The sequence below is a fragment of the Gymnogyps californianus genome, chromosome 27 (assembly GCF_018139145.2).
Source record: "Gymnogyps californianus isolate 813 chromosome 27, ASM1813914v2, whole genome shotgun sequence".
In the NCBI taxonomy this organism is placed as follows: domain Eukaryota; kingdom Metazoa; phylum Chordata; class Aves; order Accipitriformes; family Cathartidae; genus Gymnogyps; species Gymnogyps californianus.
Window position 1 is genome coordinate 4535367 of NC_059497.1, and position 14935 is coordinate 4550301.

Consider the following 14935-nt stretch of genomic DNA (forward strand, 5'->3'; position numbering starts at 1 on the left):
AGCCCTTCACCTCCCCGGCTCCCTGCCTGCCCGCCCTCCTGGTCCTCAGCAGATGCCTTTTGGAGGAGCCTCACTTTGCAATCCAGCAATTTCCATATTTCCTGCCTCTGCAGCGACTCCCACCCGTGCCTCGGGACTCGGAGGCGTTTTGGTGAAGAGGGAGAGAGCAGCTGAGCTCGAGCTCAGACAAGACGTCTCCGTGCACGCTTCCCCCTACGCGCCTGGGTCGGGGCTCCATCCCCCAGCACCGCCGGGGACTCCCCTCCACCGAGAGCAGCCCCAGCGGCACCAGCTCCAGGCTCCCCATGCTCCCCCCATCTCTTAGCCCTCCTTAAACCCCTGCAGCACTTTACGGGTCTCACAGGGCCACCGTGGCTACCTTCACCCTAACGATGCCTTTGCCAGAAACAGCCCCATTTTCTGCAGCCCGCGCTGACCTCAACAGCTTTGCATCACGCCGCAGCAAGCCCCTTTTCAGCTCAGAGAGAAATACGTTTAGCCTGGCGTCTAAGCACAGCCATGAAGCACAGCACGGTTAACCTTTTGCCACCTCAAAAAATGACCATTTCTCACGATTTTGGTTCCTACTCGCTTAATTGGTTTCCAACCCAGGACCCCATTTTGCCCCTCCGTTAATGACACTTGAGCTTCCTCCAGAGCCCTTTGAGGTGCGCGCTGCAGTTATGAAAGAAGTTACAGCTCCCGGTTCAGCAGCATCCGCTGCTTCGTGGATAGGATCAAAGAACACAGCCTGTCTCTGACTCAGGACGATGACGCTGCATCGAGGGACCGCAGCAACCCTAAATGACCCAGCGCAAGTTCCCAAGCCCAACGCTGCGCTCAGCCTTTGCCCCAGGGCTGGATGAGCTCGTCCTGCCCCGAGGGAGCAGCCCAGGCTCAAGGCACAGCCCTGCACAGCTTGTGTTTGTCCCAAAGCAAATCTCTGCCATTAATTGGCAACCCCCTGCCTCTAAATCCAGGCCTGGCCCATGTACAAGAGATTTTGCACCACCATGGGTGCCGGGGAAGGGAAAACCCACTCAACCCTCATCCAGTGCTGCTAAACAAATCACTGGACAGTCCTTCTCATTCCTTCCTCTCTCCCTCTTTTCCCTCGCTGAAAGCAAATGTGATAAACAGAGAACCAGACAATGACACCGCTGTTCAGCTGCCGCCTTATCAGCGCAGGAAATTGTCTCTTTCTTTAGATCCTCTGTTATTGCTATTTCTGTAATCCACTGGGATCGGCAGGGATAAGAGGTTCTTTTGAGAAAAGGCTTGGGGGACTTGTTATAATAATATGCCGCCTCCATGCAAAGTTGTAGGCACGAGGTAAAGCAAAATAAAATAAAAATGGAGATTTTTATCCAACTCCTCCGGACCATGAGGCAGCCTTGGCCACAGGCTCAGATGGGGTCGGAGCAGAGGTGCCGGGCAGCGTTTGGAGGTGTGGGTCTGCCCCGTGGCATCCTCAGGACTCGAGTGAAACTCCAACCGTGCTCTATGGGGAGAACAACGGCCTGGTCGACGCTCCTGGCTTTTCTTTTCCCAGGTGTGCTGATCCTCCATGGAGCCCAACGGGGCCTCGATCCCAGCAGCAACGGGGCGAAGGCAAGGGGATCCCTCCTCGCACGGCCTGGGGATGTCCCGCCGAGCATCCCGGGCAGCACCAGCACCACCACGGGGTGATGCCAATGCCAACAGCCCCAGTTTTCATCCCAGGGACACGCTCAGAGCCAGATCCTCTGTGCAGGCTGCATAACAACACCTTTTTGACCTTTTTCTCCCCAAGACTGCAAACCAGCAGCTAAAGCATCAAGGCGGTACCGAGCACCCGATTCCTCCGGCTGCTCCTTTGAGCGCATCCGTCGCCCTTCAGCCACAGCCTGGAGACGCTCAGAGCTCACATCCCACGGCGGCACGGCCGAGCGCCAAGCTGAAACACCACAAACCCCTCCTGGGATTGCTCAACGGACGCCGTGGCAGTGGCAGGCTTTGAGAAAGAGAGCTGTGTCCAAGGGGAGTTGGGAACATCACTTTTTCTGCCTCTAATCAGCTTGTTAGCAGCCTAATAACAGAGAAGCCCTGCACATTACAAGCCCCTGAAGTGAGGCACAGCCTATTGTCGAATTGCTGCTTGACAGCCAGCTTTCGGCAGCCCTAAATTATCCCATGACAAGCTGCAGTGAAGAGGTGAGCAACCTTGCGCATAATCTACAATCATTATCATTTCCATCTTTATTACCCACAGTATGCCGAGCACATTAAGGAGGCTTTAAGGGAGCTTTTGTTTTGCAATAATTTCTTAAAAAACCTGCTTTCTTGTTAGTATCTCCCCTGCCATCTCATCAAAATGGAAATGCTGCAAAAGGCTCCATTTATTTCCTTTAATTCTCCTTCACACTTCCAGCCAGTGCCAGCTAGCTTGGTAGAGACTTTTTGGTTGAGTCAAGGTTAAAGGTGTCTGTGCAGACCCGGCCTCCTCGAGCTCCGGGGTTTGATGCTCTGAGCAGAGACAGCTCTCCAGGACACATCGGAAACTCTGGTGTCCACAGCAAAAGATGTCTCAGCAAACCACCCCTGGCCCTTTTCCAAAAGGAAAACCCCTGGTTTCCAAAAGCCGTGGCGTCGGCAGCTCAGCATCGTGGGGGACACGCTCAGGGGAAATTATCCCAGTCGTGATGGGTCCAGAGAGGGAATCCGGGCGGTGGGTCAGCCCGGGGATTTCCAGGGAATAGCAACACTGAGGTTTATTTGTCACAGGCAGCTCTGGGCTGGCAGGCGTGAGCTGTTTGCATCTAACATAAATGCGATTCTTGTTTTGGCTGGCAGGCAAAGGGGATTTGGGTCTCATTCATGAGACTTTTTCTTCTTTGTTCTCGCTCCCGCTCACTTGAGCACAGAGCTTCATCCTCGGCGCCGGGACCACCCTCCAGGAACCGAGGACGGGGAGAAGGACAGACAAACGGGTTGTTTCACAGCACAAATCCACCTCTGGGATTATCTGGCCTGGCCTCGTCTACACTGTGTGCAAAGTCACATTCGGAGTCGCAGGGGATGCTCCCTCCCCAAACCCCTCAGCGAGACGGAGCCGCTCTGCTCCCCCGCAGCTCTGTGCCACCCTGCCCACCGCAGCCCACCCGAGCAATTTGTTCTCGGTGCCGTGTTGCCAAACACACAGGTGTTAATTAAAATCACAGCAAAACGGTAATCGAGTGAGAAGCCGCAAGCTGCCACACGCCCTGGCAAGGGAGGGGACGCGCTGAGGGGTTGCTCTGCTCCCTCTGCTTTGACCTTGCCCTCTGCTGCTTCCAGCTCTCGGGGATTTCGGAGGGCAGGTCCGTCTCTCCAGCCTCCATCACTGACTCAGCACCAGGAAAAGGTGCCGGCTGGGCAGCGCTCGGTCCCTTCTCCAATGGTGCTCATGACACCGGGGACCTGGATCTGCCCTGGGGACTCATCCTGCCCCAGCCCACGCAGCAGCAGCCTGTGCTGCCCACTGCTGCCCCATCCGGAGAGGGGCAGCGGGGCCAACAGGGCACAGAAAACCAGAGGGAGAGGGAGGAAATAAAACAGGAAAGTCTCTGTTCCCCAGTAGAGCAAGAGGTTTGCAAACCAGCTCTTCCCACCACGATTCCCAAGCTGGCAGGACCGCAGAGAAGCACCCCTCCTTGCTTAGGACATGTCAGCCTCTCTCAGCCCCCTTCCTTGCAGCCCACAGGGCCACCAGCCAGACCTCTCCCCTCCTCCCTTACCTTTTCCGCCGACTGCGACGTCCCAAAAAATATAGGGATGAAGGCTAACCACACAATGCAAGTAGTGTACATGGTGAACCCGATGGGTTTGGCTTCGTTAAAGGTCTCCGGGACCCCGCGGGTCTTAATAGCATACACAGTGCAGGTGACCATGAGAAGCATGCTGTACCCAAGCAAACAGATGAGGGAGAGGTCCGAAATGTCACATTTGAGGATGCCCCGGGCAAAGTGGGGGTTTGTAGTCCGCTGGTCCTCGTAGTCAATGACAGAGTGGGACGGGTCCACGATGAACCAGACGCAGACACCCACGAGCTGCAGCGAGATGAGGCTGAAGGTGATGACCAGCTGGGAAGCAGGGCTGATGAACCGGGGGGCACTCACCGACTTCTTGCCCTGCTCGAAGATGCGGTAGATGCGGTTGGTCTTGGTGAGCAGGGCGGCGTAGCTGATGCTCATGCCGAGCCCGAGGAAGATGCGTCGCAAGGAGCACGTGCTCAAGTCGGGCTCGGCGATCATGAGGAAGGTGGTGGCGTAGCAGAGGAAGATGCCCGTCAGCAGTACGTAGCTCAGCTCCCGCCCCGACGCCTTGACGATGGGCGTATCGTTGTAGCGCACGAAGGTGACCACCACAAAGAGGGTGGCGATGATGCCCACGATGGCGATGAAGACAGGCACCACGGCCCAGGGCGAGCTCCACTCCAGCTTGATGATGGGGATGGGGGTGCAGCTGGTGTGGTTCTCGTTGGGCCGCTCGTTGAAGTGGCACCGCTTGCAGTGGAACTCGTCCAGCTGGTACTGGTAGCCATCGCAGCGCTCGCAGTGCCAGCAGCAGGGAATGCCCTTCACCAACTTCTTCCTCTCGCCCGGCTTGCAGGGCAGGCTGCAGATGGAGCTGGGGAGCTGGCTCCCGCCCCCCGGCCACAGCATGCTCTCCACCTGCGGGGTGAGACGGCACCAGCCCCACTCATGCTCGAGCAGGGCATCTGCCAAGCATCCCTGGGGCACGGGGGGATGCCCTGCCTCTGCTCACAGCAGTGTTGCCCCAATCTGGCCCCTCGCCCCATCAGTACACCCCATGAAGGACCCGAGCCCTACCCAGCACGGGGACAGGGAGGCAGTGAAGCTCTCCATCGGCCTTTTGGGAAGATTCAACACCAGAAACCCAAAACAAAGTTCCTCCTTGCCTGGGAAAACGCCCTCTGCTCTGTTCTGGCTTCTTCTTCCCTTATCAGAGCCGCGAAGTCGGATGCCCAGAGCCCGTGGGATGCTGTCACACACGCAGATGGTGGGTTACCGTGGCTGAACCACAAGTGTGTACTCGAGGGACACCCTCCCCTCTGACCTCCCCCATGTTTGGTTGCCTAACTTTGCACCCATGGTCTCTGTGGCTCTCAGCCGGGTTTGCTACACCCTACGTGGCCTCGATGGGCGCAAGAGAAATCTGCAGGACCTTCCCCTGGGCACGGACCATGCACGGCCACGCCGCAGGCACCAGCCAGCCCCCAGCCTTACTTTTAGGTGGAGGTGGTCAGTCCATTGCCCGATGACTTTGTACTCAGGAGTGGAGTTCCTGATCTGATATTGGTAGATGTCGTAACGCCCCGGCGCGTCTCCGTTCTCGTTGAATGTCACAGGAGTCCCAGCAATGCCTGCAAGAGAGGGAGGGCTCAGCACCTGCAGCACCCAGCAGCATGGGGTGCCCTGGGTGATGGTGTTGAAGGGGGCTCTGGTTTGATGCTTCCATCTTGGCGTGGGGTTTCTCACTGCTGCGAGTGCCGCAAGCTGCCAGGACGATGCCAGCATGGGCACAGGGCGGAGGAAGCAATCGGGGAAAAGAAAACCAACCCCAAACCCAAGCTGGTGCAGGGACCTCAGGGTATCGACCCACCGACCCCCCCAGGAGCCGGAGCTCACTGAGCGATGCCAGGCACCAAGCGCTGTTACACCAGCCGGTTTACTGCTTCTTTTAAGAAAGAGGAGAGAAGCAGCTTTAAAGTTAAATCAAGTGAACTATGCAGATAAACACTAATGAAAGGAAGGAAGAGAAAAATCAAGCAAGAGGGAAAAATAAATAAAAGAGACACTGCAGAGGAGATCACAGAGTGGAGATAAATAGAAGTAATAAGGAGGACAAGACAGGAAATGTTTATTAAGGAGATAGAGCAGAGGAAAAGATGCATTTCCAGAGGAGATCTGAAGACAGACAAGGACACAGCAGCGTGATTCAGCGGGACCTCTGCCAGCCGCGATGCGAGGAGGCGGCAGGGGGGAGCGGGTGAGGGGAAAGGCCAGGCAGGCAGGACAGCAGGGTGAGGGCAGGATTGCTGCCGGGTTACTCTCCAAAGGCTCCCAGGAGATGTGGAAGCTCAGATCTCCTCATCTGCTGATCTGCTGCAAAACCACCCCGTCTTTGCACCCAGCATTTGCAGTGCGGCGGGTGCCAAATGGTAACACGAATGAATCGTGGGTGCTGCTGCGTGATCCATAACGAGGGACAACCTGAGACACCCAGCCCCACGGGGCCGTTCCTCCCCACCGCCCTGGGGACGGACAGACCTGAGAAGTTGACGTTGCGGATGTACTTGAGCAGCTCCACGCCGTCCACCGGGTCCATCCTGGGGCACAGCCCCACCTTGCCAGGGCACAGGTTCTTGTGCATGTTGTGCAGAGCGTGCCCCATGGCGTAGACGGCGTCGATGACAAACTGAACCTTGCCCTCCTGCTCGTACAAGGAGTCCTGGCCGATCCGCTCTCGGTCTGCGGATACACGTAAAGCAGGGCTGCCATCTCCCTGCCATCCCAGCCATTCCCCACAAGGACATTTCTGCTGCAGCCAAACCCTTGCAAACAAGCCCGCTCTGGACTGAAGCAGCTGGAAACTCCAACCCCACTCCCAAAACTTTGTAACCCATCAGCCAGATGGAGCACCTCTTTCCCAGCGGGAAGCTTATGCTACCTAGGCATGCCTCAGGAAGGAGCAGCCGGGCAGAAATGCATCTCAAACACCACCAAACTCCTCCCAAAACAAAACGCACGTTGCAGCTGTATTTCGCAGTGCCAGCCCAAGGCATCGGCTGTGTCTGCACTGCCAGGGCTCAGGGCTCGAGCCTCTCTGCCAGCCAAGAGTCCTCCCGTCGCCTGCGTGTCCCTTGTCCGGAGGGGTCAGGAGGGACAGCCGGGGGGACGCTGTGGCTCTCACCCCACTCCCTCTGAGCAGCACGCCGGGAAGGTTTGGGGTCCATGAGCTGGCCTCTGCAGGCAGGAGGAGGGTGACATGCAGCGAAGAAACACATTCACTGGGGAAATACCTAACCAACCTCCCTGCAATGTAGTTCTGAAAATGTGGGTGCTGGCAACCAGCTGTGCTGCCAAGAGCCCTTGGGATGTCACGTCCCAGTGCCACGGGACATCCCCATACTCCCAGGTCCCCAGGTCCCCCAGTGGGACGCAGGCTGGGCCGTGATCGACGTCCCATCCTCACCCCCGCGGGCTGACCTCCTTCATCTTGCCAGGAGCTCCCACCGGCTCAGTCTCTATCAGCAGCGTTAAGGGACCGCCCAGGCAGTATCCATCACTGGCTGCGTGTCCTCCATCTCATCCCCGAAGCCTCTCACTCCCGAAGCAGGGTGACACCCTGCTCCTCTTGTCACCCCCTGCCACCCTCCCACCCCAGCCTGACCCCGCAGTCCTTTGCAGCCTGCCCGGCCATCCCAGCTTGCAGGATCCTGCAAGGATCCAATAATTACTAGCGACAGCTGCCTTCCTCTCCTGTCATAACCGCCCTTAATGGGACTAGAAACATGTTAATCATTTAGCAAAAGACACCGATTAATGTAGCACGCTGTTAATTACAGCTAAGAAAGCGTCTCCCGTGGGGCGATGCCACGACAGAGAGCCACGGCCTCTGCACCTCCATCACTGCCTCTGCGGCATGGCCGGGCACCCCGCCAGGCCACAGCACCTTCGGCAACAGCGAAAGGGAAGGAGGGTTCCTCAGGGAGCCGAAGGCACAGCCTTCATCCTCCGGAGAGGCAGAGGCATCCTAGAAAGCCATCCAAGGGTGTCCAAAATTAATTCTGGCTCCACCATGCATGGATGCTCCCTGATGCAAGGTAGGGATTTATGGTGACTGCAGGGGACCAGGGCACAGAGCCTGTGCAGTTGGGGACAGAAAAGGCACAGGCAAGCAGCGGTTGCTGATCCTCTCCCTCGCCGCTGCGGGAAGGTGGGACGAAGCCAGTGCTGGATGTGGAGCAAATCTCCGCCGAGCGGGGACGGCTCCGAGAGCCGCGCGCCCGGAGGTCCCTGTGCCGGGACAGAGAGCGAAACGTGCCACTGACAAGACACTAAAGCAAATTGATAGCGAACTGACCAACAAGAAAAGATGATATCAAGGAGGTGAATTTATAGCCCATCCTTCAAAGTTATAAAAATGCTTTCGGACTACGTGGAGATTACTCATGCGAAACCCGTCAAGTTATCCTTTCTTCCACGTTATTGACAAGAGCTATTAATCTTCTCCCTCAACTTCGGGCCTTTCCCTGCATTCATCTCTCAAGGCACAGACAAGCCACTCTATCTTGTCAAGATAATTACCTATTAAAAAAAGGGTCTAATAGACTGTCCAGGGGAGCTGAGCCTGTGGGGATGTCCCAGCCCCGCTGCCACCCCCGACACCATCCTGCCGCCCCACAGAGGACACACGGGACGCAGGACTCGTCCCTTCCTGGCTCTTTGACTTCCTAGCAGACACCTCAAATCCCACACAGGTCCCAGCAAGTAAAATACAACCCGCTGTGATAACACAGGCTGCGGAGGCTGGATTTCCCTCCCAAACATCCCTCTGGCTTGCAGCAAGCAGCATCAGCCCAGCGCAGTGGGAGAAGCCGGCTCTGATGCCAAAGCTGAGCCATTGCAGATAAGCAGATGTCCCCGGGGCTGTCGGTCGGGCACCTTGCCCCAGGGCCCAGCTGCTTTTTGCAGACGGGAATTAGGCTGGTGCACAGAGGGGGCAACGCGGAGCAGAAAGCCGAGGCTCATTCCCGACACGGAGACAATAAATCTCCGCCAAACTCGCAGTAGATTAGGGCGCAAAAGGGATGTGACCCCGCTGATTATAATAGCAGGGTCATGCATCGTTCTACAGGGCTGATAATTAATTTTCAAGTGCGTGATGAGCCTCCGCGGGCACCCCTCGGAGGACGGACACAGCTATCTTCTCAAGCGGTGGATGAGACGGGATTAGCATCAATTCCCATCACATCGCCGGCGCGGCTTTCAGTGGGAGTTAATCAAAATCACTCACAGTGCTGCTCCAGAGAGCCGGGGGACGGTGTCGCCTCTGAATCTCCAAATCTCATGGGTGCTGGCAGCAGCACCCAGCACCCATCGCCACGTTTTTGGGCTGGGTGAGCCCATCCGGGGAGCAAGGACTGTCCCCCTGCGAGGCTTGCTCGCTGCAAACATCTCTCTGCAACGAGGGCTTGAGCTGCCCTCGCAGCGAGGCTGGCAGTGCCCGTTTGGACAGCCGGTGGATCTGAAGGACAGGCAAGCAGAGGCATTGCCGGGACACCCTGCCCGCTCAGACCCGGCCTCGGTCAACAGGAGCCTTTTATCATCTTAACTACCAGGCGAGCAGTGCAAATCCTCCCCCGTTGGCCTGGCTGGGGCACGCTGTGCTGGAAAACAGCCAGTGCCACAAAAAACCAACCCCGTATTAAGAAAAGACCGGAGAGAAGCAAAACAGAAAGGGAAAAGAATATGAAGAATCACAAATAAAGGAGGAAAATCAAATAAAAGCTCCTCTCCCCTCCCCGCGCACGTTGCTGCTCTGCATCTATTTGCAGCCTGGTCGGCGGAGGTGAGCACGCAGAGAAATCCCCAGCCCTGCTTCAAAGCAGAGTTACCATCCAGCCCTGCTAAACGAAGGCCATTAATTAGCTCTCCTGGAAAAAGAGTAGCCCGTAGGGCCTGGGAGCATCCTGCAGTCCCCATGCGGGTGGCAGAGGGGAGATGGACCCTCAGGCCATGACCCGTTCTCCTGCCCTTGCCGCCCCATCGGCCCGGCAAACCCGGCGCTGCCATCGGCTCCTCCATCTCCACTCGCAGCACCCCAGCACCTCCCCGTCTGCATCCGCACGTGTGTGAATTATTAACGAAGCAGCAGCTAGCAGGATCCTTTCCAGCCCGGCCAGCCAGGCACAAGCAGGGCCTGGGTCCCCTGTGGGACCCTGCCCAACCTGGGAGGGTCGGGGACACAGCCCGGCGGAGGGAGCTTGGAGGTGAGGAAGGATGCTGAGGAAATCCTACTGCAAAAGCAGCTGGGAGATGGGTCCTGGCCTGATTCTGGTCCCAGCAGGACAGCCCAGGGATGGAGCACACAGGTCCTGATGGGTGCTAGGGCTGGTCTTGGGGATAAGCTGCCAGTGGGAAACACCCCAAAACCTGGTGCCCACTCCAGCCCTCGCCCCTCACCTTCCTCCCAGCTCCCCCATGCATGAACGAGAGCCATGAGCTGTCCTGTTAGGTGGTAGGACCCTTCGGTTTGGTTTTTGGGATGCAAAAGCAAGCAAAGCCAGCATTTCTCTGTGCATGTTGGGCTCTACCCAAACTTGAAGCTCATGGGGAAAGTCAGTACCATTCCCTCTAGAAAACAGCCCCAAACGGGACATTTGCATAAGCCGTGCAAAGCAGGAGCACGGAACTGCACAGGCAGGTTATTTGCTTCATCGTGCTTTATTTCCTGTCTCCATTTATCTGCCAAGCAAACGTTTAGGAGATAATTTATTTGCTGACAAATTCAGATAATTTAAAGACAGTTCCTAGGACATTTGCCATGTCGTGGTTTCGGCTGCCTCCACTAATACCTTGGCCCTGAAATATTGCTTGTTTAAGTGCTACATTACTATGAAGATGAAGAGATCAGCGGTTTGCAGGACCTGCTCATGCATTTCCTGGTGCTGGAGATTTCTTGATGTGATCAGGAAAGATGAGGAGCTCTCAGCTACCCAAGGCCATGGCGACGGGCAAGTTTTCTTGCATGCCCTTGCTGCTTACCAAGCTCACACCTATGCATTAGCCACAAGACTACTTGGGGAAGCTGCAGCACTGGAAAGCCCTTGCAGGGACAGAGAGGTGTCCCCAAATCATCAGCTGAACATTTGGGGAATGCCTGCAAGGGAGAGGATGTGGAAGCACCATCCCTCTCATCCTCAGCAGTGAAAGCAGGGAAAAAAAAACCCTTAATGATCAAACTTCCCAGGCACAGCCAGGTCCATCCGCCCGCCGGCACACCACGGCTTCCACAGACGTCCCTCCCAAGGGGACAGGGAGGACACGCAAATGTCCCCAAGTCCTGCCACGTCGCAGCCTGTGAGCCGCCACGTTGTTATCTGTCTTCAGCCGGTGCCAGGCAGGCAGTAAATCTCTCCCATCTCTCAGTAAACATGTCACCTCCTTGAGCCTCCAACCATCACCTCGGCAGCAGCGCTGTCAGCAAGACGGATCCCCTGGTTGCCTTGTTTACTGCATTAATCCCTACAAGCCTCTTTTAGCTGGAAATGGCTAAAAACGCACAGCGGGGGGTGAGGAGGGGGCCTGGGATTGGGCTCTGCTGGGACGAGGTTCCCTGCCTGGCGCAGCAAAGGCGCACATCAGCAAAGCAGTTTGCAAGGAGACACGGGCAACAGGGCACATCAGCAAAGCAGTTTGCAAGGAGACACGGGCAAACACCACTCCAGCACGTGCCCCGGGGCGATCACCTCCTCTCCGGGCACCCCTGCACCCTCCCATGGGGCACCCGGCAGCACCCTCCCTGTGCGCACGGGCACGCTGCGGCCGCAGCCTCAATGCCGGCCAAGCAAGAGCCGGATCCTGACCCTGCGCTATTAATTGGCCTCATTTCTCTGCAACCACCCCAGCTTTTAGCCTGCTCGGGTGAGACAGGAGCTGCTTGCAAGGGAGCAAGGATGCACCGGTGGCTTCATGCCTTACACAGGACAACGGTGCTTCTGCCAAGCACACGATGAGAAAGAGGCGGTTGTCCAAATGCTGCGAAACAATGCAGAATTCAGCCCCATGTCCCCCAAATCTGGGTGGTTTTGTATCCGCAGAAGACGGGGCCAAGGGAAGTGAGATGTGCAAGAAGCCTGCACGAGAGGGAGCAGCCCTGGGAGCTTTGCACGGGGACCATGCCTTCGCACACACACAAACCAAGCAGGCTCCACACTTTCCTGGATCGCACACAGCACACAGGGATGCACAAAAGCATTTGTGTGCAACACTCCTGTCCACTTTTAAGCGAGTTGCCACCAGCACGAGCCCAGCGGACACCTGAGTGCCCACGCAGGCGAGCAGCTCTGCATCGCCCACGTTCCCCACGCTGCAGAAGCGCCGGCGTTTCTCCAACCTTCCCCAAATTCCCACCTGGCTTTGCTGCCTAGTCCAAAACAACCACGCTCACAACTGAGACGGCCACACACAGAGCATTAATTGCCACGTAGCTGCCTTGAGCCGAGCTGGCAGCCGCAGAGCAGTAAGGATGTGGCTGAGCTGAAAGGTCATAAGGGGAAAGCAAGCGGAACTTTTCTAACGCCTGTCCTGGGCTCTCTGCCATCGCCTTCACGTCCCTGTGCATCCCATGCCATACAGCACCACATGCCTGCGAGCCTCCGCTCGCCCGCAGCAGCCCCACAGCTCTTACTGGTGCACTTCTTGATGCTGCTGCCCTTCTTCAGCGCGTGCCGGCTCAGCTTGCAGTGGAAATTTTCCTCCCAAAATTCAGCAAACCAGATGTTTCGGCGGTTGTTGTCCAGCGTCCTGCTGGAGAAGTAGCGGTCGAAACCTGCCCGGGGAAGAGGGGACGGAGGGGATAAATCTCTGGGATGGCAGAGAGATGCTTAACATGGCCCAAAACTCCCCAGGCAGAGGGGAAGGAGAGTCTCGTGAGCGATGGGGTCTAGGGATACATAAGAGTGCAGTGGGTTTGTGTCTGAGCTGCCACTGGAGCTGCTGTTCCAGCTGCATGGCCCTCAGCTGCAGGCTGGAAAACCCGCTCAGGGAAGAGCTGCAGGCTGGAAAACCCGCTCAGGGAAGACCCGGGGCAAACCGCAGAGTCTTTCACAGCCAAAACCTTCCGGTTAAGGGGATGCCGTCGGTGGGGACAGCCGACCCAGCGGGGAGCCGAGGGAACCCACCGAGCGCAGCCCCTTACCTTTGACAGAGACGCGCTTGGGCAGGATGGTGACGGAGCCCTCGGCCACCTCCTCCAGGTGCAGGACCGGGGAGATTTTGGAGCCCCAGCTGTCCGAGCCCATCCAGATGAAGTGTCCCGTCTGGTTCGCCCTCTTGGCCGCCTCCAGCACCCTTCTGCGGAGAGAAGCAACAGGCGCTGGCGCTCGCCGGCACCACGGGGCCAGGGCACCGGCTTCGTGCCCAGCCCTAGGGAAGCAGGGACGCTGGCACGGGGCAGGGCTCAGCGCTGTTTCCATCTCCTGCTCCAGGCACTCGGTCGGCACCAGGCACCATGCACAACCCGGTGCATATGGATACACGAGAGCAAACCGTGCTGCTCAGCTCCCGCACCCTCCGCTCTCCCCAGCCCAGGCACACAGGCTGCTTCTCCCACCTCGTTTGCATATTTGCTGACTGGTAATTGAATTTCCCTCTTAATTACCCAACATTCGGAAAAAAAAAAACCAGGTTATGCCGCAGCAGGCAGGAAAAGCAGCAGCACTGGAGAGCGTGCGTGTGCTCTCAGCATTGCAAGCTACGGGAGAGAGCCAGCCAGTGCCGCCAGTGCTCAGGCTAGAGCTAAACTGGGCTCTGCTGGGCTCAACTGGGCAGCTGAGCAGCAGTGGGGAGCCAGAGATGTCATCCATTCTGCCGAGCATCCCTCATCATGGCCAGACACTCAGCCACACACACTTGCGTGCTCGACCGGCGCCAGCCAGTTCAGAAAATCTTAGTAGGTGGATGGGAGCTTTCCTGGATCCGACGCTCCGGGCTCTGTTTTCCCAGGGCTCACTGTCCCCTCGGGGGCTTGTGTGGGTCCCCAGCCCTGTGGGAGCAAGGCTTAGGGCAGCTTTGTCTCCCCGCCTGCCCGTGTAGCGAGGAGGCAGGTTTGTGACTCACCCCCCGCCGTCGGGAGCTGATCATTTCAAGTCCAGATGGTGTTTGAAACGCGTAATAAGGAAAAAAAAAAAACCCATACAAATCGAGCAGAGAGTGGAGACAAGACGGGAAGAGGCAGGCATGCTCTGGGAGCCACGGGGCCAGCAAGCAGCCGGGGAGCTGTGCCGGCTGCTCCGTGCTTATCCCAGGCTGCCCCGAGCTCCCAGCGCATCCCGCTGCAGGGAGGTCAGCAAAGCCCACGTCCCACTCCGAGCACAAGCAGCATCTCCAGCTGCCTGCGGTCCTCGTGCGGGGCAGGATCGCCCCGGGGCAAATCGAGGACGTTCCTGTGAGATCGGTGATTTATGCCCGATCTGAGCCAGGCAGAAATTCGAGCAACAACCATCCCCGGACCATCTTGCTCGGCAGCATGGCCCTGCACATTTTGGAAGAGACAGCACACCATCTTCCAGGCTCCGCAGCCCAAGCTGGCACAAGGGTCGGGATCACGGCAGTCTCCGTGCCCGGGCTAAACCCACGCTTACCCGGCGTGAGGTGGGTGTGCATAAACCACTGTTCATGGCATGTAATCCTATTTGGATGGGTAAATGTTTACAAACCCCAGTTAATGGGGCTTGCCATTTACACAGCGAGGTAAATCCCCTGTTTCTCACCACACACCCGCGTAAATGTCAGGTTTGCAGACATTTCTATTAAGGAAGGGAAAAAGAAACTCGGAGCGTTTGCACATCTGATGTAAACTGATTTAAAATCGCAGTTTACCCACATTTACATAATGTTTGCTGATTAATAAATTAGATACTTAGGAAATCAGGGGTAGTTCCATGTGAATCATTCTGCTCCATAAACAACGGGAGCTGCAAGATGTCGCTTCGCCTGCAGAGCAGCTCATCACCTCGAAGCGTGGCTGCATCTCCAGCCCCGCCGGGCAGGCCAGGCAGCAAGGGGGGTCCCCGAAAGGCCCCCCCAGACCCATTCCTCTTCCACGGTGGGGGCTGAGGCTGCACAGCAAAGCAGAACCGGCGCCTGGATCCTACTACGGCCGGTGC

General features: G+C 57.3%; 1 protein-coding gene across 1 annotated transcript in view; it reads right to left on the bottom strand.

The window, feature by feature from the left end:
* Positions 1-14935, bottom strand: part of GRM4 (glutamate metabotropic receptor 4) — a 51390-nt gene that overhangs the window by 5537 nt on the left and 30918 nt on the right. Inside the window, exons 5-9 of the mRNA XM_050911254.1 lie at positions 12967-13121; positions 12457-12597; positions 6312-6512; positions 5268-5404; positions 3756-4691 (exon numbers count right to left, since the gene is read on the bottom strand). Of these exons, the coding sequence (XP_050767211.1) occupies positions 3756-4691; positions 5268-5404; positions 6312-6512; positions 12457-12597; positions 12967-13121 (1570 nt within the window). The remainder of the gene's footprint in view (positions 1-3755; positions 4692-5267; positions 5405-6311; positions 6513-12456; positions 12598-12966; positions 13122-14935) is intronic.